Source organism: Ammospiza caudacuta, chromosome 7 (assembly GCF_027887145.1).
Source record: "Ammospiza caudacuta isolate bAmmCau1 chromosome 7, bAmmCau1.pri, whole genome shotgun sequence".
NCBI lineage: Eukaryota > Metazoa > Chordata > Aves > Passeriformes > Passerellidae > Ammospiza > Ammospiza caudacuta.
This window is the reverse complement of record NC_080599.1, coordinates 41982062-42005390: the sequence shown is the minus strand read 5'-3', so window position 1 is coordinate 42005390 and position 23329 is coordinate 41982062. Positions and strand designations below refer to the sequence as shown.

The following is a 23329-nucleotide window of genomic DNA, read 5'->3' as shown; positions in this document are numbered from 1 at the left end:
TGAAGCTATTAACCAATTACTCCCACTGACCTCACTGTTAACTGGAAGACTGTCAACACAGAAAATGAGGCCAATTATTTAGGAGCAATCATCTGTTCAGGAAGCCACCCTCTTCAGCTGGCTGGGAGACTATCCCAGGCTGGAGGATGGTGACATGGCTCCATCCATTCCTGCTCTTGTCACTTCTCAGCTGCCACATGGGCACAAACACTTGGGATGCTCAGGAAACTCCTACTAGCACACAACATTCCTCAGCAACCTGGATGGCTTGACACACACAAAGGTTTTCTTTTCTCTTTCCACTGGCATCAGTCAGGTCTTGGGATGTTCAAGACTCCCCCATACACAGAGCCTGTGCCCTCTGCACCAGGTATGAGCACTGCCATGACAAGGACTGCAGCTCTGCTGCTGACAGATGCAGAATTCCCTCCAGTAATGAACTCCCTGAATTTCATCACTTGCTGTTCCATGTGGAAAGCAGAGCCAACCTCTCCTTCTGTATCATTAGGATCATAACAGTAATTTATTAAAAAAATCTGTCAAAACTAGATGCTATTGCACATTTCATAAGCTTTTAAGTAATGAATGAAGGAAAAAAAACATCTCACAGATACAGTCACATCAACTATGCAAACCAAAATAAGACCAGATACTAAAAATGAATGTTGGGAAAAAAACAACATGTAAGTGTATACAGTAAAATCTTGCTCCAAATGCTTCCACAAGACCCAGATAGAAATAATTTAAAAAACACTGCAATCAAGCTTAATGGAGGCTTCACTTGATTCATCTATTTAAGAATCCAGAAAAAAAACCCCTCACAATTTCTACACAAGAGACTGCTTGTGACACTAAGATGAACAGGCCAGATGCTCCAGTGTACCAAATTTGCTCCTCAGCATTTTCTTATCCTGCCCACCAACTCAGCCTCACCATTCTGTGAAAGGGCAACTGCTGAGCATCAGAGCTGACAGGTTAACAGGACAGAGGAAAAGGAAAAGCACAACAGCCAATGACATTCCCATACTGCAAGAAGATCCCAAATGTGTTGTTCAACACTACAAAAAGCAACATAACCTGGCAAAACGCCAAACAGGTTTCCAGCAGAGTGACCTGCAGAGTGCAACATGAGATTGTGGGAGTCAGGCAAGGAATAGGAGCTGGGAGCATGGCACTGCCATGTACTCTCAGGGCTGAATGCCCTGATGGGTCCCACCTGCAGCCTCCACCACCACCCAAATCCAGGTGCTCCATTTAAGCTCAGGGCTGGGGCACAGAGGGCAAAATTCTGAGTTGTCAGTTTCTAAGTAGACCATTTTACCATTGGGAAAGTGGATGGAAAAACACACAATAGACAGCATCTCTCAGGTTGAGATTTTCACCAGTCAGACATTTGCAGGGTAAGACTAGTAAGATGCACAGAGAGGCACACAAGAAGTGAGTGTCCGTGCCACACAGAGCATCCCAGTACTACAGATGATTGAACTCCGTGGTTCCATGAAGTGTAGTTAGTTCTGGGTGTTAATAACCCTGATTCAGAGCTGCTCAGCAATGTACTCTCATTAGCCAGACCATCTGTGTAAGGGAACAACCTACGCTGTCACAGCACACGGAGCCTGGGGCTGACCTTAATATCTTCCCCCACATACCAGCAGAGGACACGTGGAGAGAGAGAAATATGGCATCAGTTGGTCTTTACTGCTGCCAGAGGAAGATATCTGGGCTGGAGAGGAAGTTTCTCACCTCTCCAGTCACTCTGCCAGCTGTGGCAAATGCAAACTGGCAACTGCTCTTCCTCCTAAGGTCCCACTGGTGAAATGGGAAATTTGGCTGTCCTGTTGTGACAGGGTAAGCCCAGTTCAGATATCACAGGACTCTGACTTACTGGGAAAGAGAAGCTTTGCAGATCATGTGAAACAGTGAAACCTCCTGACATTATTCAGTCAGTGTAAATCATCCGGTGGACTGAAAAATGCCCAGCATGACACAGAATTACATTCCAAATATCAAGTATTTGTTGCTTCTTGCTCCTTTCCTCTGTATCACATATCGGCTAAGACAAGCTGCCTGGTGGACATTCCTGGAGGTTCTTCCTACCTGCACAAGTCTGAAATCCTTGAGCTCCTACAGGAGCAACCTACACAGAAAATTGATGCAGATCAGAAGGAGTACAGGACAGTAAAGATACATCCCATCCCTGAGTGAAACATGCAGCAACCATCTTTAAGCATGCTGAGGTTTAGTCCTCTCTTTCTAGGCACATCATTCTTCCAGAAACTGCCTTTCTGGCCAATAAATATCATGCTTCCACCTCAGAACAGAAAAAAGGCAAAACAAACCAATAGGACCCAATCTGCTTAATGTGCTACTTACTTCAAAAAATGCCATTTTTTCCTTCTCTACCAATCTCTTTTCATCTTTGATTCCTTCCCTGCTTTCATCTGTGGTGTTTATTAACTTCCTCTGGCTGGTGCCACATCCAAGGAGAGCTGCAGAGAGCAATCCTGGTGCTATTGCATGCTCCCTGCTGCTGAGAAGAGCCCCAGTGAGCCCAGTGCAAACCACAGCGTGCAGCCCTGAGTGACAGAATTTGGACAACTCTTCCAAGACATAATTAAAGCTGATGTTTTCTGTAGAGCAGTGGAATTCAGCAATGAGTACATTAACAGAAAGCTTGGTATTGTGAACAGCAACAAGCATCTCAATTCAAGCACTAGTAAATTGTCTGGATTGTGAGATGTTACCTAGGATGCCAGTAAGGGTATACAAAGTGCTTTATCTCTTCTCATCATGGCATGGCAGAAATAATCTCCCACACATTAAGGCTGCTAGCAGGAACCTTGTCCTGTGGAAACAATGCTTTTCTAAAGCTCCAGCATCCAGTCTTGCTGATGCGCAATTCCCAAAGAGATGAGAGCAAATTAAGACCCTTTTTGGACATTTGATTTTGCAAAACCTGTGGTAGTTCAGCATCTTTGAAAATTCCACCTTTCTGATATCTGTTGAAGACTTGCCGGCGGGTTAGAAATGTATTAAGCAGGGAATACATGAACAACATACAAGCAGGGTAGAGCAAGGACTTCTCTTGAAAAACGAGGAGCATAATGAGACAGAAGTTATCCAAAACCAGAAATGCTTGAATGAGGAAGAACAATTAAAACTGTTGGCAAGTGACAGACCTGCACACAGAGTCTGTATCAGACCAGCTTGTATCGCATCATTTTAATAGGAAAGCTTCACTTTTGACATACAAAGCTTTCCCAATAAAAGTTACTTCTTTTAAACAATATCCATTTTTATATACCTTTGACAATTTGGGGTTCTGCATAAGCAATGAGCAACAGCTTGGCAAAAGGTGACTTTACATGGGCTACTGCAACTAAAACTGGCAAGGATGTCAAAAATGCATGAATTGACATATTACAACCCATTAAAAGACATTTATAATTATGCATTTGTAGGAAGTAAATACAAAAAGATATATAGCAGACATGATAGTTGGGAAGCTCAAGAAATCCACTGTTTATATACTGGACAAAAGAAAACATCACCACGTAGGTATTTTACAGCAAGTCACTGTGCCTAACTGAAAAGGGCCTAAAAAACAAAGGAAAACTAACAACAGCAAGATGCAATGAGTTCAGCTACACAAAGACTTTTTAGCTATACATTGCATGAAAATATGGAGGACAATGGTTCAAATAAAGTCAACTGTGTTGGAAATAGTGCATGAAATCCCAGAAGTGATAGAACTACTAGTCAGTGAAGAAAATGAAAGGAACCAAGTGGAAGAAATCAATCAAGAAGAAAAAATAAGCTTTTTTTATGAAGGCAGGCAAGGGGCCAGGTAACATAGATGGACACACATGCCAAAAAAAAAAAAAAACCAACCCACAGAAAAGTAGCTCTATCTCTCAGTACAGCAAGTGATAAATTTGATAAACTACAAATCTCCAAACTAAGGAATGACAGCAAGCAGTGAGGGGTGAAAACCATTTTTCTTGTGCTGGAAAAAAAACCAAACCACCTTCTAATGCAAATGGATGAGCTGATTAACAAAGCTTGCAGAGCCTGTTGTGAAAGACGGGTGAATGGAGAGAACCCGAGGGAGACACTAAGAGCATGTAAACCAAATCAGGGAGCAGCTGACTGCATTCAGAGGGAAGAGGCTACAGGAGCACTCAGAAACACGAAAACAAGAATATGACCTAGGCTGCATGAAGCACCAGTAAACACTCTCAAGTGCAGGGCAACAGGAGGCATCTGTTCAGTGTGTTCTTCGACTGCTGAAGTGTCAGCAGTTTTACAAATACCACCATTTATTATTAGTAGTTTTTATAACCAGGGGGAAGCACCAGAACATTTATTTTTAATGAAGTCACACAACCCCACAGAGAAAGTACACTTGTTTTTCAGTACTAAAAACCCAACTGTTGAAAGGTGAGAACTCCCCTTAATTTATGGAAATCCCAAACTCAATCTCCCATGCATTAACTTTAAATCTTTATGGAAACAAAGGCTGCATATTTTGTCTATTGTAAGGACACTGAAGTACTATTTTTCTAAAATAGTTTACTATGTCAATGAAATTGCAGATGCTTCTGTGCACTTCAGGGACTTCAAACATTGCATCAATTATCTGAATAAGTAATGAAAAGACATTGTGAATAAAATGGTTCACCAAGCCTGGTTCACAAGTCAATTGCTTTCTGAATCCAGTTATATACTGTAATATTTGACATGTTATTTCTTTTTGCAAGAGGTTAAGAGTTTTCTGTGCTTCTATGCTACACTTGCTGCAAGAATTTGGAGAGGAAAAAACCCAACAAAACACAAAAGACTGCAGGAAGGACAACACACTTTTAGATTCTCCACTACAACCCTCTTTTCACACAAAACAGAACAAAGAAGGTCACTGAAACCAGAACTTTTAAGTCCAAGCAAGGCAGAAACATGAAAATCCCCTAGCAGATTGCTTATCATTACAGCCCAATCTAATACTTTAAAATTCCACTTTTGACAAACTGGACTAGGTGATGGTACAACACAAAATGTCTGTTTGCTGAGCTCCTGTTTCCAGAGAGTCTCTTTCTGGCACCTGGAAACAGAGCAAGCATAAGGCTGATTATCATTTCCATAACCCCCAAGGAAAACTATCGTGCAAGATGTTTGAGTAAGAGCAGTGCTGTTCGAAGGCAGCATTCATAAACAGAACAAAGACCAAACAAAAGGCTAAACAAGTACATCATAATTAACAACTACCACCAAACTTTTAATTAAGATATGTAAGAAAAATCAAGGGGAGCTAATTAAAAAAACACTGGTGTATATACTTTCTTAGAAAAATCTGAATTGGTACCATGAAGCAAACAGGCTAATTAGAAGTGACCACAATTATTTTGTCACTGTTTCTGAGTTTAGTCATGATTTTTCAGCTTGCTCTTTAATCCTACACCTTGTTTGAACTCCTCTGTTGTTTGAATGCAGGATTCTTCCATCAATTTATTCAAAAACTACACAAAACTGACAAAAATTCCACCGAGCTTTAACTCTGTATGGCAGGCATGTTTTGTCACTAGTTTTGAGACACACTCTTCTCTGCCTAGACAGTATCATTCTTGCAGGGCCAGAATTATAATTATTATACACTCCTCCCATTAATCCTGAACAAATCCACAGTTACTACAAATGGATCCTGATAAAACTGCCACATCAATAATGCTACACTCCACATGTTTTCCTTTCGTCCAGGCAGCTAGACCAGTATAAGAATATGATGCAGTTTCACACAGATTTTACTGTTAGAGGTATCTACTTCCCTTAGGGCCAGAAAGCAGTTACAGATAATAGCAATCTAACTGGCAATATTAAGGTTTTACTTCTCTGCTCTTATATACTACCCTTTCGTGAAAATACATCAATTCTCATTACTTTTGCCATTCTTCAAAACTGTTACTAGGCTGATTTGAACAGTAACAGTTAATGCTGATAGAAACAAGCAAAGAAAAATGCTGACACAACCTGAAGTTATTTAAGAACTTATTTGCTACACATCTATTTCCAGAAAATTAATAAAAAGTTGCTGACTCCCAGCTGTAAAAACCCCAAGTTTTTACCTAGGGAAAAAAAAACAAACCCCAAAAAACCCCGGGTAAAAAAGGAATTCCCACCTCCAGCCCAGAATGCAAACAGCAAAGCGACTTGCAATTAACAACTCCTGCCTCTCCCCTACAGTGTTGGCACAAAAACCAACCCTCCATTGGGATACATGTTAACTCTTTGTGATTACCAAACTCAGGAACCACCTTCCAGGTTATTTCTGCACCTCCACAGAAGGCAAATTTCACTTTTTAGAAAATCTAGTCTTACATTTAAGAGAAGTCTATAACCTCCTAAAATTCTGTTCTGCTGTATCACTACACACTAATAAGGTAACCCTTAAACCATCCAGGAAGAATTGTCTGCCCACAACAGCACCTTTCTCATTCCACATTTAAAGTTCCAGACAACGCTGTCCTGCCTGTAGCTTTCTGACTTATGGCTGTAGGGTGTCATCTTTTCCCCTTTTCAAAAAGCCACTAAATATATAAAGCAGCTTTCTCTTAACTAATGACACATTACACATCTTCCTTGAAAGTCATTCATTTAAAACTTGTACATTTCAGGTGTTTCCTCCATATTGAGACAAAAATAACAAGTCCTTCCTGCATATGGCTAAAAAAAGTTAACTGTGTTTCAAACCCCCTTTAAAATGTAGATAAAAATACACATGCCTGTGTCAGGTAACTCACCAGCAGTGCTGAAATGGAATGCAATCTCCATTTCCTCAGACTATTTCCAGGCTCCTCTACTGCCAAAGCTAGACAAGCACTTTCTCCCTAGTCTACACTTTTCTGTTCAATAGGTGGAATAAAGTAAAAGGCTTATTTCTGTGCAAAGGCTTCTTCCTCTGCATAGCAATAAGCCTCACACTGTAATTGATTTTTTTAAAGTGTCATTTAAATTATTTTGGTATGATTTATCTTTCCTTACTTTTTCCTAAAACACCTCAGAATATTAACAAGGAAATAAATGTAGTAATACTCTAACATCTTCAAACATTATCTAATTTAAAAATCTAATTTACTTTCCATCATTTGGGCTTCCTTACTATTTCAGATGTCACTCAGTGTGGATAGTAAAATTAGACTATCAATTTCATTTTTGCTTTGAATGTGTTGCAGGCTCTGCTTCTCAACCACTAGAACTTTCTTGTTTAAGGTTTCCAATAGTGTTCTGGAATTTCTGAATTAAAAAACAGGGGGAACTACTGCTTTGTTTTTATTAAAAGAATTCTCAACTGCTCTCCCTGGCCTTTCTTACAAGAAAAGGCCGAGTGCTGGCACAAAACCAAACGTCCAATATACCTGTTAAATAATATTCTGTGGCCCTCTATTAATACAAGGAGATAATAAAAGTCTTAAATAGCACTGAGGGTGCCACTGGATACAACAACCTTCCAATGACGCCAGTGGGAGACCTACTTAAGAACCAATAAACAAATTGAGCAAGTGATGCAATATGAGCTGTCCTGCTCTTGCTTTGGTGAAATTTAAAGGATGATTTATCACCGTAGGCAGCCTTACTGCCAGCCAGCCTCCACAACCAGTGAGTCTTACTCAAAGCATGCCATTGCACTGAAAAAGAACTCAGGGAAAACATTTAGGGAAATCTATATTTTTTAACACAAATGTTCATTGATAGAATTTCCTTTTGGATTTTATTTTATATATGGCATAACAAATGAACAGAAGTTTAAACTCTACCCATGCCAACCTTTTAACACCTGGGAATACTTCGTATACCATCAACCTGCTACAGGAAAAAAAAATAAATAACGCCATCAGCATAAAAACAGCACTAACTTCCAGAGTAACTATTAGGCAATTAAAACTACAGTCATGGGTAATGACTTTAATTAAAAACACCTTAATTGTACTCATCACAGTGAAGGGGACTGAGCCTGCAACTCGCGTGTGCGTCACAGAGTAACACAGGTAGGGAAACAAGGAGAAGCCACTGGAAGGCGAAGAGGGATAGACAGAGGGAGAAGCCACCCACGGCCACGGGCACCGGGAGCAGCCGCGTCCCCGCCCCAGCGGATCCCCCGGGCCCGCTGCCCAGAGGCCTCACGCCGCAAGCCTCCGATGGATAAACTTTCATTCTAAAACCTTTGCTATAGGAAACACAGTGCAAACTTACTTTCTTGTTGTTAAAAAATAAAATAAAAAAATAAGCCTTTTGTTTAGAGCAGAATGAACCCCAAGCCTTTCGCTTAGGCGGCATCACCCAAACCGGTCCGAGCGCGGCGGGCCCGCTCCGGGCGGCACGGGAAGAGGGAACGGGGGGTTCAACGTCCGCGCCCCGGGAGCGCTGGCGGACAGGAGAAGGCGGCAAGGCCGCTGAGCCCCGTCCCCACCGCCGCCCTCCCTCCCTCTCTCCCGCCCGCCCCGGCTCCTCTCTCTCACCGCGCTCCGGCCGCGCATCTTCCGCCGCCGCGGGACGGCCTCGAGGGGGGCGCGCGGCCGCACGTGGCGCTGGCGCCGACGGGGTCTCCCGCGCAGGCGGGCGGGGCGCGAGGCGGCGGCGTGAGGCGGCACCGCCACGCTCCGCCGGCAGCGCTCGGGGCCAGGGCTCTTATGGCACGCACAACCCGCGGCAGCTGTGCAAACCCTGGCCGCCGAGAGGGAACACGTGTGGGGGGCGGCAGGGAAGAGCCAGAGCCGGGGTTGCGCGCTCAGGAGGGTCCGCACAGCTCCGCTCCCTCGCAGGTGGCTCCCGGTGTGGGAATGGAAATTGATGAAGTGCGGCGGGCAGGGTGAGGTTTGTGCTTTCCCCCTGTCTCTGACTGGGCTCGTGACCCTCGGCTGTGAAGATGTATGAGGAAGAATTTTCAGTAGGTTAAAAAGCCTCTTTTTCAATCAAGGAAAGGATAAGATGATGTGACACAAATGTATGATCGTGTGCCACAAATAGAACGTTGTGGGAAGCTTTTCCTTAGACATAAGCTTTGTCCTATATTTTTTCAAACAGTTTATTTTCTTGCTGTGTAGGTCATCCTTAACATTAGGCTAAATTTAGATGAAGATGCAGCAGCAGTGAAGACAGACTGTCTGAAGAAGCTGAGCTAGACCCACAGCCTCAGCTGTGGCCTGGTCAGGAACCTGGGTGTGAAATTATTTACCTTTTTACTGACTTATTTTTTTTTCAGGTACTTTGGCTAAAAGTAACAGAATCTCAGATATTTAAATAAAATACCTTCTAAAAGCATGAAAGGCTTGTAGCTTGCCTGCTTTACTTCAGTGCTGCAAGCCATATATACAACTAGCATTAATTTCAAGGGTATTTCTACCACAAAGTGAGGTAAGACTGAACATCTTGGGCCTTTTGAAGATCTGTACCTGAAACTTCAAAACAGGGTCCAATCTCTGCTTCCAATACGGACAGCAGAATTTGTACTTGTTTATGCACTTTGATTTTCAGTTCTTTGTGTATAAATTTAGCTGTGGGTGGAGTATCCTGAGCCAGATTCATCCCTATATGCTATACATACAGGATTACAGAAAGGCAGACATGATTCTGTGTTAGATTGACAAGGAATTGCATTTCCCAGCAAATGCTGGATCAGAGCCATCTGTTTCAGAAATTAGCATAGCAGCAATTTGTTTGTTTGGCTTCATCTGTCTATTAGTTTGGTCCAAATTCTCTTGTTTTAGAGACATGCTATCACATAGGGAAAAGATCTGTGATACACTCTGTGCAGACAACCCCTAAAATACATGAATTATTCTAAACAGAGGAGATATGAAATGTCATTGTCAGGAATCCACACAAAGCTAAAGTAAGATTATTTGTTTTCCTCTAAACAAGTTTGACTTTCTCACAGCACTCTTATATTAAATCATCTGCCCCTTCCCAGTGTCCTGGTCTCAGAGTGCCTCTCTCCCACCCAAAGTAGTGTTGCTGTACTTTTAGGTGCGCTGGATATTTTCCTTGTGTTTATTTTGACAGAATGATGGAAAATCCTTCCTGACTTACAGCCTCTACAACTTCTGAAGAGGTATTGATACTCTTAAAAACTGAGAAGTCTAGCTGCAAACAACAGCCAGGAAAAGGGCATCAATCCATTAAATGATAAGGTATCACCACATTAGACAACAGCTTTTCTAAAAGCATTTCACTTTGAGCTCTGTATACCCAACAAAATGACATCTCTTACACAGCTTTTTTTATTTGTGGCATACCCAGGCTGCACTATTCAGGATTTCAGTTATTTGCCTAGAAGGTTTAGGTCTCAAGAAAAAAAAAAAATTACTTAATACTCCAAAAATGAGCATCTATTATTTTATAATTCCTACTGGATCTGGTTACAGCGCAAATGTTTCTCCACAGGTATAGAGAAAGGTCTACACTGTTGTACAACTAATGATCATTGTGTGGCATTGGCTGGATGATGCAAGTTTGGATTCAGAGGCTATTCCTACCAACTCTTTAAAAATGTAACCAAAAATAGTCATAGAAAAGCCTTCTGTACCCTTGAGAAGTGTAAAGACCAATGTAGTTATTATGGAAAGAGAATTCCAGGTAGATCTGCTCAAATAAGAAGTAATTGTGAATGTTTCTTGTAACTGAATGCTGCTAATGCATGATTTAGAGGCTACACAAAGTAAAAGATTTAGTTCATTTTCATGCTACTTCATTTCTTAGTTACATGGTGAAACCACCAACAAAAACACTTTCTAAAATAAGAACTTACTTTTCTCCTTCAGAAAAATGAGTCGTGTGTTGTAGGCAGTGAAAGTGAAGTCTCAGCTCAGACGATGTAAGTGCTCATTCTGCACCTGCGCCAGAGATCACCTGTGTTGCTCTGTGTCTCTGTCTCTACCTGAGCACCCTGCTCACCTTTCTCCTCCCACAGCCCGCCCCATTCCTTTGTCTCCTCGGAGCCACCAACGACGGGACCTGCTGGTGCTGGGAAGCCTGGCACAGATGGAGGGAGCTGCCAGTGAGAAACGCTTACCCAGGGCACTGCTACAATCACAGCACCCATGGCAGAGCTGTGTTTGCATCCTTACCCAGGGCACTGCTGAAATCACAGCACCCAGGGCAGAGCTGTGTTTGCATCCTTACCCAGGGCACTGCTGAAATCACAGCACCCAGGGCAGAGCTGTGCGGGGCAGAGCCGTGCTCACATCCTTACCCTGGTCACTGCTACAATCACAGCACCCAGGGCAGAGCATCTTTACCCAGGGCACTGCTGAAATCACAGCACCCAGGGCAGAGCTGTGTTTGCATCCTTACCCAGGGCACTGCTGAAATCACAGCACCCAGGGCAGAGCTGTGCTCACATCCTTACCCTGGTCACTGCTACAATCACAGCACCCAGGGCAGAGCATCTTTACCCTGGTCACTGCTACAATCACAGCACCCAGGGCAGAGCTGTGCTCACATCCTTACCCAGGGCACTGCTGAAATCACAGCACCCAGGGCAGAGCATCCTTACCCAGGTCGCTGCTACAGTCACAGCACCCAGGGCAGAGCCTGTGCTCACATCCTTACCCTGGTCACTGCTACAATCACAGCACCCAGGGCAGAGCATCTTTACCCTGGTCACTGCTACAGTCACAGCACCCAGGGCAGAGCTGTGCTCACATCCTTACCCAGGGCACTGCTGAAATCACAGCACCCAGGGCAGAGCATCCTTACCCAGGTCGCTGCTACAGTCACAGCACCCAGGGCAGAGCTGTGCTCACATCCTTACCCAGGTCGCTGCTACAATCACAGCACCCAGGGCACAGCTGCGCTCGCATCCCCCGATGATGAAATGGCAGCAGACATGACAACATCTGGGGGCTTCTCTGTGCTGTCAGAGCAGGGTGAGGAAATTGCCCGTTCAGAGGCTGCTTTGTGAATCGATACTCGGGTAATGCACACCGCGGTGTTTAGAACAAATAGCAAGTGTCAGAAGTAAATAGTTCTGTATTTTAAGCAATGGAAAGAGAGTGTAAGTGCTTTTCCAGGGTAAGTGTAGAAAGCCATTACAAAGCTTATCTTTGCAACTGACCTATAAAAGCTATAAACACATCAAAGGCTTTGAGGACATCAGATACAAACTTTAATTCTTCCCACTGTCAAAACTCCCATGAAGTCAATGTCCCAGGATCACGACTCTGAGTATGTTCAGTAATGCTAATGGAACTCTGACTTCCATGGGCACCTTCATTCACAACTGTAATTTAATTCAGGTTGCAATTTATTAAATAGTGATTTCTTGTGATGATTTTTCCTCTAAATCGCTTGATGTAAGGCAAAAAATTTTTTAGAGCAAATTTCTTGGAGGTTTTATTATTACAGAATAAAAAACTTAAAAATGTAGCTGAAATACTTTTTATTCAAGACAACAGCCTTTTGTTTACTTTTAGCACGTTAAGAGGTTATATTTGTGTCACAAGTAAAGGCAGGCGGAATTTCTTCCAGGTAAAGAGTTTAGATTTTCATAGCAATCTCAGATCTTAGCAGCAAACAGCTTTTCTTATATTTTTGTCCATCTCTAACCATAACACATTAACTCAGTCATAGAACCATGGATTTCAGTAACTGTGGCTTTTTGATTTTCTAAAATGGTACGCAAAGATGTCCTTTACTGTAAATACTTAACGAGTTAACCTGATATCATAAGCTATGAATACAGAGGGGATGAAAATGCCAGTGGATGCCTCTGAATGTTTTAGCCTTAAGGCTCCTGCAGGTTTTATTCGGATTCACAATAGTAGGAGTGGGAAGGAGGAGATAAATAAAACATTTGTTTCAGAAAGTAGGTGACTGACAGAACACTGATGTAAACCATGAAGCCTTGCAGATCAGAGGAATATTGTTAAGAAGGGAGGCTGGTGAAGAGCACTCAACACCAGCCCCCGAGTGGTGCTGATCAGAACAGTTCTGCTTTGCTTTTAAGAATTATTGCACCTTCTCTGCTATTCTGTAAAGAATTCAGTTGGTGACTCCCACTGATGTATCACAGTCACTCAAAGATGTTTTCACACCACTCATTGGGTATTTTGGTAAAGGTCTAATCTCATTTGGATTTATTACGATTTATCTCGGATTAAGCATTTATCTGCTAAGGATTATGACCCATACTATGAGGTACAGATGAACCATCAGAGTTCAGGAATGTCTAAGCACATTAGAATGAATCAGCAATATTATTTTTTGACACAGTCTTCACACATTATCTTTTTTCAATCAACTTTGCAACATTCATACAGATAAGTATCTAATTTTCCTTTAATACGGGCAGTAACCTGGAAAGCTCTTAACATCCAGTAAGAGCAAAGCTGCATTTAATTAGGAGCAGCTTAAAAGATCAGGCCTCAGAGCCACATGACTTCGTATTCAGTCTGCCTTCAACTGTCAGTATAACTATTGATTTTTTTTATACCAATTTAAATATTTTTTCTTAGTTTGGAAATGTATTTTGGTGAGTCTTCCACTGCTATCACAACCTTCTACTTTTTTCTAGTTTGCATAGCCAGGAGTGGAAAAAGGAACAAGGATAAAGAAGAAGAGTATGTTGTTTATATATTTCTGGACTTTTAAGATATTTTTTTCTGTTTGAAAGTGTTTAAACTGCTTCCACTATTGATATACAAGGTACTGCATCTCAGGAAAAGTGCTGGATTTCTCATGGGTTTAAAAGAAGTTAATTTGGCTTCAGTTTGTGGCAAAGCCACCAATGTATGCTATAGTTGCCCAAAAAAGCCTTCTGGCTATTTTCATGCTTAATCATTTTGTATATATATCTTAGAAATTCCATTTTATGTGGTTTTAATTGCACAAATTTGGAGAATTCCAGTTGCCACTTTAAATCTGTATGTTTGGAAGTTTTCCTTACCATTCAGATTTTTTTCTTTATGATGATACACACAAAGAAGGTTTAAATACTTTCTGGCAGCGTTTTATAATGCTGAAAATAAGACCTTGGATAGGAAACTGCACAACTTAATGTGTTTAACCACTCTTAATAAAGGAATTAGGAAGAAAATATATGGTTCATTTCCAGTATACATTTCTACTATTTGCTAAATAGTGTCACATTTAGAGTGTGCAGTACTGTGACAAATGACTACACTGCAGTGTTATTGTTCATTTTGAGGAGTGCCTGCAATGCCTGGTTTGCTAAGCAGGGAGTTTGCAGTATGAATGGAGCTGTGAAGAGATGAAACCTCTGAAAGGTTGTAGGGGACACCAGATTCAGACTGTTTGACTTCAGTGCATGGAGTAATAGTATTAAATTTTTGGTTTCATAAGAACAGCGCAGAACTCCCATTTCTTTACATTGTTGGGATACAGCATGCCCTTTTACCAATTTGTATCACAGTTTCTTTTCCAATTAATGTTTAGAGCTATGGACACAGTGATGCGTGTGAAACCTGAGCTCTCATTTCAGTTAAATAAGGAAAAGACTCAGCTGATGAAAAATTAGATGAAACAAAAGAGAAATGGATGAGCACAGAAGAGAATTGATCTACCATAACGAAAAACATTGATGAATAAGCTGTAAAGAGACATAATCAAAGACAAAATTATTTTTCAGTACCTTTTCTGAAAAACATTGAATAGAAAATCATCTGGATTCAGAAGAGAAAGGTTCTTTACCCGCTTTCACATGAATATGTGTGCAAGGAGAGAAAAATAGTGAGTGAGAAGGGTATTTTCTGCTAATGGGATACATTAACGTTGCCATGCAATTTGGGATCAGCATGCACAGGGTATTGATCTTAAACCTGCTTCTGAGCTACAAGGATGAGGAAGACATGTTAATTTACTTACTTTTGACATCAGCCCAGAACTACACATGTATAGGGAAAACCTAAGGATAGGATGGATGGCAAAGGTGAACTTTGAGAATCCTCTTTCTCAGAACCATAGAATCATTCAGTTGGAACAGACTTTAGGAGGTTTCCTAGTGCAAACTGCTCAGATCAGGGTCAACACTGAAATCAGTTTGTTGAGGATGTGATAGAGGCTGCTGTGGGGACCATGCTGAAAGCCTTGCTGAAGGCAAGGTAGGCAACATCTACAGCTCTGCCTTTGTCTGCACATCTTCCAGGGCATCACAGAAGGTCATTAGGCTTGGTCAGGTTGGGCAAACCTTGGAAAAGCCATGCTGGATACCACTTCTAATCATCTTTCTTTCGTCAGGAATGGCTCCTGCAGACTTGCAGCATTATTGTCCCAGAGGACATAAAGTAGTTCCCTGGATCATTGTTCTTGCATTTCTTTAGTATGACGGGTTTTTGCATAGATTTATGTGAAACCAGGCTTAAACTTCACAGTTAAAAGATTTGACATAGTCCACAGTGATAAGTCCTCCTTATAAACTGGGACTAAAAAGTCTGTAAACAATTATTGATCTCCACATGCTACTGGGGAAATTTTCCAAGATCAGTGACAGCTGGGAAATCACTGGCATTTTAAAATTATATGTCAGTGATTCACTTTTTTGGCATTTACAGTATTGCATTATGGCAATGAACACACTAGATGTGTATTTAAAAAACCAAACTGCCTTCAGCATTTTAATGTTTTTTGTTTGACCTGTATTACAGATGAAAATTTCTTGATACAATTCAAAATAATGGGTTTGTTTATTGAAGATATTAAGAAGTTATAATGAGGAAAATGATTCTTTGTGTGAAAATAATTCTACTTTCTCAACAGCAGCATCTCCTGAGTTTCTTTGATTCGTACCTGGAGTTTCTTTGACTCGTACCTGATTAATGACTAAACTAGATTTTAACTCCTGTAAACACTGTAGAATGCAGAGACCTATAGAAAAGTAAAATGTATTTTGCCCTCCTAAATCATTGTTTACACAGCCCTCAGTTACATTTTATTCTGGAATTATTTGCAAGAGAGATATTTGGTTTCAAGTCATTGTCCCATAGAAGATTGCCAAAGCCTCTGGTCAGTCACTGAGTTGTCATAATTTGAGAGGAGGAGCTGAGTGCTTGTCCACAAAAGGGCACAACTGCATGAAAGGAAAATGTTTATTAGGTAAAACAATGCTAAAATCACCTCTTTTCTGGAGAATAAAAAACGTGTGGTGATCCCAAGCTTGTTCTGTGCTGCTGGGCAGGAAGGACTTCACATTAGCACAGTGATTCCTCTGGCTGCTGAGGGATCTGCTGTGACGCATTCTGAAGGATGATGCATATGCCTTGGCTGGGAAAATGATGTTTTCTTTGTACTGGTCGAGGCTAGAAAAGAAGGGGAAATGGTGGGAGTGGTGACTCGGGTGATCTTTAGAGAAAAAATAATGCAAATAAGAATTGAAGATGAGCTCTGCATACTTCCAGGTTTGAAAATAATTAGTCACAGAGTTTGTAGTCTACTGTCTCAGGTTTCTGCATGGCAAAAATATATTTTAATATAGATTTAAAAACTGGCTAATGAGATTAGCTGGCTAATGTTTTAATGTAAAAGGTATGTCAGAGAAAATGACAATCTGAATTGGGAGAGAAAAACATAACAAGCAATAAGCTGATTTGAGCTAAGAACTTTGAACACAGACTATATTGTTCAAGATATAACTGATTTTATTTTAATTCCACGACAGCATCATTTCATCCGCTGTCTGTCTTGACATGAGTCCTGTAAAGGTTTGTATTTTGCCTTCTCAGCATGTTTTAGGGAATGATTTGTGATTAGGAGTACAGAGACTATTTCAAATGCCTCTTAAAATATGTGGTATTGCAAACAACGGATATAAAATGAGATTCACACACATAGCTTTGCTGGTGGCCAAGAACTGCGTTGCAATATGCCGGAAATCCAAACATCCTCCTACTCCCAGAGCCTTGCTGACAGATCTACAACAACTTCTTTCTCTTGAAAAAGCTACTTACAGAATCAGAATAAGAAAGAGAGAAGCCTGCTAATTCTGAGAAACTAATGTAATACATAAAATGGGAGGTTAAATTTCCTCATCAATATGAAAATCACATTTATTCTTGAAAATTTTACAGTTTCAAGTAACACCTAGACTATCTAAAACCCTCAAAAAACCAGAGAGGGGAATGCCATGTCATCTCTGAAAAAGCAACAACAGCAGACCTTTAGGATTGGTGTCATTGTTGCCTTGTCTAGCCTTTTAGAGCTACAAATCATTGGGCTTCTGCCTTAGTACAGGGGTGTGTATCAATGGAACTTGGTACAGAAATAGAACCTCAGCTCAGCAGATCCTCCTTTCTTGAGAAACCATTTAAAAAAGCAAACACAAGGGAATAGAAAAACAAGTAACTTTTCCAGGGATGTGTATTTTTAACAGCATGTTTTGCAAGAAAAGCTGTTGTTAGATGCTACATATTTTAATTAGCTGTTTAGAAAATCAGGTTGACAATGTCCTTTAATTAGTAGACATTGACTTATTCCACGTGTATTATGGCACAGTGAATCTTATTAAGATAAATGTTTCTCTCTGAAGAGATGAAAAAAAATCCACTATCATTTGTTTGCTTACCAGATTGCTCACCATCAATACGGCTGCTATTTAAAATGATGAATTTTAGTCACATATTTAATTAGCTAATAGCTGATCTCACTGTTGGGTCTTGATCCTCCTTACATGTGTTCTTTCATCCTTAAAAAGTCTTTGGTTATATCTTGTTTTTGAAGTTTTCGTTTGAAATTGTCCTTGCAACTTTCAAACCTAAAATGCAATAAATTAAATTATTAAAAGTAAAAATTATTGTGAAAACATTTAAGGTTTTGAGTATGGTTTTATACCTACTGCTCATTTTAATATCTTGCTAGAGGCTATGAACTTAAAAAAATTACAAGTTTTTAATGTTAGATTTTCCACTTGCTGCAGGTGTTTAGTTTGTGAGAAAATTATGTGAACATTAAAAGTCTATAAACTAATTTAAGATATCACTGCATTTGTCTGTCACTGCTCAGCCTGCAGCCTTCTCACAGAATTCACGTTGTTTGAGGGCCACAGCTGGAAAGTGCAGCAAATGCACCGTAGCCCATACTGTGTCATGATAACTAATTAAAAAGAAAGCCTTAATGGTGTTTGCATAAAAGACATAAAGCTCCTGTGGGTGTCACTGCTTTGGACAAGGGCTCTTCATGGCAGATTCTCTACTTCAGTTGTTCATCATGAGTGACAAATGGTGATTCCTAATCCCACAGACTGTGTTAGTGCCTAGAATGCCACTCAAGGGCAAACATCCCTCCCTCTTCACAGAAGATGACATTCTGAGTCACATGGATCGGGAGTCATGCAAGGAGCAGAGAGTTGGCCTTGATGATTCTTATGGTACCTTCCACCTTGAGATGTGCCATGTTCTGGATGATTGCCCTCCAAACCTCTCATTTTCTTGCCATTTGCAGCATTAGGTCATTCCAACAGTACAAGGAAGATAAGCAAGAAGAACATTAATAAATCAGAATTCTCTTTTGTTATAGACACTGTCTTTGAAGGGATTGGTATGGCAGGTATTTTGCTACCAAGGAGAAAGGGAGCTGGAGATGCTGTAGAAGGTCCAGGCTGGCCTGTGGATAACCTGGAGGCAGCCTGGGAGGGGTGAGGGAAAGCCAGGCTGCACCCATTGCAGAAGGTCTGAAGAAGTTCTGCAATATGGGTTTGCAATATGAATTTGTAACTACACAGACATGTACCTGCCATGGAATTTGCATTAATTCAAACTTTATATATAACTATCACCAAAACTCAAGAGTGAACTTTCTTTGAAAGGACATTTTGAAATAATACATGGTCAATGATATGGGTTCCTAGAGGAACTGTTATGGGCCACAGGGCTCAAAAATCAAGAGAATTTGTTTGCTGAAACCAAAGGGCATGAGGGTGCCTAGAGCTTGGTGGTGCTGGTCACATAAGACACCACCAGACAGGGTAGGATATCCATCAGGCTGGTTTTGCCACTGCCACTTCCCTCACAAACGCTGAACAGCAATTAAGTGTCAATATCTATCAAAAACTGGCTATGTTACTTAGAGACAAAGTATTCTCTGATCTCTGGAGCATGTCATTACAAAAAGAAGGGCATAATTGACTTTTTGGATATGCTTTTATTTGTTCTCACAGTTGTCCCATAACAGCACGGATTATAAACATTACATCTTAGTCAGGCAGGCAAAACTCAGTTACCTTAGCCCTGCTGTTTAATTAGTGTTTGCAACTGGACATTGTTTATATTCCAATAAATGTTGCCTGAGTGAAGACTTCCCCTTAACCAATTATACCAGATGCTTTCCTGTGAAGGTTCTAATTAAATAGCATCTATTTTTATGCTTCCTTTAGTCGTGCCTCTTGTGTGGATCTCTGTCAGAGTGCCATGCCACACTGGGACATTTTACCCACATTTCTGTCCTTTTCAGGTTCACAGGCTGGCTGCAGCTGCTCCCCTTAAGAGCTCTTGCTTTCTGTATGGGAGGAAGGTCCTGATGGGCAAGGCTGGTACTTTGGAATCCAAATCAGTTTCTTGTGCTATAGTAGAATCCTTAAGTGATTGCTGAGTCACACATGACCCCATCAGGAGGGTGTAACTTCAGGTGGCTGATGGGGTCACTGCTGTAGTGTCCAATCCTGCGGACTCCAGCACAGAATTTTAAGCAAAGCTGGAATTTACTTGGAAGCCCTCCTCTACAGAAATTGTCCAGGTGCAGGTACTGAGCCTGGCTTGTGAGCAGCTCTGCCCCTCATTACAATTGTGGCACAGTTCCAGGAATGGTCAAGATCAGCTGTCCTGGACAGTGCTGTGCCCCCTCCTTAATCAGACCCTCAGTATTGAGCTTCCCTTCTTCTGTATAATGGAACATTATTTTCTGGCAGGTTAGATTTTAAGAGCTTTTCTATTCTAGGTCCTTTTTCTAAGAGCTGATTCCTAAGTTGCTACCACTTTTATGTGTGCTCAAAATATGAAAAGGAAATCAGCTTCCTTTCTCTGGTACAGCAGCCGCCCTCCTAAGTGAGTCAATGAGCTCCCAAATGTAGTATTTCAATGCCACGTGGAAAAGTATGGAGTGAGAGATGTATTAGTGGGAACACTGTCTCAGTGCCAATCCTTATGGGTCAGAGGATTACAAAATACTGTAGCCCATCTGTGCTTCACCAAATATCTTCATTTAGAAGATAAACATGGTAATGTAACCACATTTTTTACAGTGTACTTCCTTCATCCAACTTCAAGTGATTCTAATTTCATCCTAATGCCTTAATTTTTAAATTGTCCTTGATTTCAAGATGGATTAGCTAGTAATTACATTAAATTATTTCTGCAGATTCTGATCAGATACATATATACTCATTCATTTCCTTAAGATCTTAATTTGAAGAATTTTTTATCATCTGTAGGGTCAGGTTGCAGTGAGGAGCAGAAAGTTTGCAGGCTGGAAGGGTCACTGAATGCAGAAAATATTATGGATACAAACCTTGAAAAGTTCATGTGAGTTTTTCTACAGACTCTAGGTTCAAGGCTGGGGACAGATAATTGGGTGTGATTACGTTTCACTGGATATTCACTTCTCAGCACTGCTATTATAATAAGGGAAACAATTTTGGTAATCATGGTGTTCAGGAATATCTAGAATTTTGTGTAACTTGGATGACATAGAGAGATTAAAGAAAAGATGCTGTGTGTTTCATGTGTTTCTCCAAACACATAAAATAGTGATTTTAAAATGTTACTGAGGATGTGGCCTTGGTGTACTGATTCTCTAGCACCACTAAAGCCAGGTCTGCCTATCTCACCACAGTCAGGCTGGAGTTTGTGTGGGGAGCACTAGTCCCTGACCATCTTGTGGACCATCATCAGAAATTACTTTTTCCTTAGGGGCATAATGATCTTTTTCTCTTGAGTTCTCATTATTTTGCCATAGCAGATGGTATTTAGGACTAGATTCACTGAACAACTCTTGTTTTTGTATTCTTGAGGGAATGTTGTTGGCCTCGGTCGGTCCCGTATTTTGCTTTACTCTGTACCCTGGATTCCACAGAGAATGGGTCTAACATGTTCTTATCCCTTTCCTGAGCTGGTGGAGTGCTGCTATAGGCTTGACTTTTCCTTACTATGCTATTGTTAAAGGCAAATGTTGATAATATTTTGCACTGCAAGGACTTGTTTTGGTGGCACTGAAGGGCTTGTGGAGTAACTGGGAGTGCAGCAATGCTCCAGGGAAGGCGAAAGGTGAACCAGGACCTCAAGGGCTGAGTCTTGAGCCCTCGCAAGAACTTAGCAACCAAAGGCAAACAGCCTGCAGCCCCTGAATTCATTCCTTGGATTCCTAAAAGCAATAAACTCATCATTGTTCATCTGTGTGGCTGACATTGGCACAGATCTCCTCCACTCCTATCTGAGTACTTGTAAGACTTGTATATGATAGGAGCAAAAGAGAGTTCCTTGCCACTTAGTGTGAGAAAAAAATGCTAGGGAAGACAAGTGCATACTAGGGTGAGCCAACTGTTTACCATGATCTGCTAACAAATGTGAAAACTAAAAATGGCCTTTCTGCACTGGGATTTTATCGTATATTAGTTGCCATGTGTTAGTGAACATAAGCTTATTGCAGTCTCAAGTAAATTCCTGCCATTTCAGTTTACCTCCTCTCTCCCAGCTGCTACATGTAGTGATTGTCTCTCAGAGATTTGCTGCTCCTTTTTCTGTGCCACTGGAACCTTGAGAAACCATGAATTTATTTTATAAATATGGAGTTTAACATGGTTCTTAAATTCATTATGAATTCTTCTTTTCTCTAAAGAATTAAATTTCAGTTGAGGGCCAAATAATCAGTTTCAAGACAGCAAACAATTGTTAATCCGAAATCAAGTTCTCTTTGTACCTCTCTCATTTTTCCAGATGTTTATTGGCTACATTAAAAGAATTTTATCACAGTAGATACTGGAAAGGATTAAAAGACAGCAGAGAACTGTAAAGTTTATAGATGATTAAAATGCAATGCATAAAATGTGTCTGTAAATATAGACACAGGACTGAGTCTGGACAATGTCCATAATAATATTGAAATATTAATTAAAAACTAATACTTGGATATTAAATATTCCCAGTAAGTATATTAAAACATCACACAAGCATATATTTTTGTTTCTAAGTATAGGTGTAGTAATCTTTGCCACTGGGACTGGACCAGGATCCTGCAGACCCTTTGGGAACACCTGTCAAGTTACTGACTGTGTTTAGCAGCTCCACAATTAGAACCCCCTGGAAAGTGCTTTCCCCACTGAGGGCTTCCAGGGAATTCCAGGGTTCCACTGTAGAACAGTTCTTTGGGCTCCTCCTCTGAGTGGCACAGAATTCTAGCTTAGCATTATTCTTTGGGTTTGAAATCCTAAACCATCTTGATCCACATGTTCAAATCCCAGGAGAACTGACTTAGACCTTCATCTTTCCCAGATAAAGTGCCCTTTTATCACGTACCTGTGTACACCTTTCTGATGGCAACTTAAAAATGAAGGTTATTTCCTGAAAAGAATTTCAAAGTCTCCTTTTTGTAATAGCAAGAGTTTACTCGTGTGTGATGGTGTTCGCAGGGGTCTTAGGATGAGGGAAGAGAGAGGATCTGACTCCATGTTTCAGAAGGCTTGATTTATTATTTTGTGATATATATATTATTAAAACTATATATAAGAATAGAAGAAAGGATTTCATCAGAAGGCTGGCTAAGAATAGAAGAAGAATGATAACAAAAGCTTGTGTCTCAGACACAGAGTCCAAGCCAGCTGGCTGTGATTGGCCATTAATTAGAAACAACTACATGAGACCAATCACAGATGCACCTGTTGCATTCCACAGCAGCAGATAACCATTGTTTACATTTTGTTCCTGAGGCCTCTCATCTTCTCAGGAGAAAAAATGCCAAGGAAAGGATTTTTCATAAAATGTGTCTGTGACACTCATGGCCTTGGGTAACATCTCTTTTTCCATTCTGCACCCAGGTGGCTGACACTGACCTTCCTTCCCTTTCCTGGTCAAATGCAGGGCAGAAGTGCACACTGGCAGCCAAGCCCTTGTCAGCCCTGCCTGGCTTAGAGGGACTGAAAGAGCAAGGATGTGCACCTGAGAGAGCTCTGCACCTTGGTGATCCCCAGAAGTGCTTGTGGAAGAGTGGAAGAGCAAGGCAGCATTCCATATCCTGGAGGCACAAGTTGTTCACCTGGGCTCCTTTGGGCCGACAGTGTCTCTGTGTAATTACACAATATCGATGCACATCTGTGGGAACAAACCGTTAGGAACAAACAGAAAAT

General features: G+C 41.0%; 1 protein-coding gene across 1 annotated transcript in view; it reads right to left on the bottom strand.

The window, feature by feature from the left end:
• The window catches only part of ELAVL4 (ELAV like RNA binding protein 4), an 80271-nt gene extending 71639 nt beyond the window's left edge, over positions 1-8632 (bottom strand). Inside the window, exon 1 of the mRNA XM_058808499.1 lies at positions 8508-8632. Within this exon, the coding sequence (XP_058664482.1) occupies positions 8508-8525 (18 nt within the window). The 5' untranslated portion in view covers positions 8526-8632. The remainder of the gene's footprint in view (positions 1-8507) is intronic.
• Between the last annotated feature and the right edge of the window lie 14697 nt (positions 8633-23329).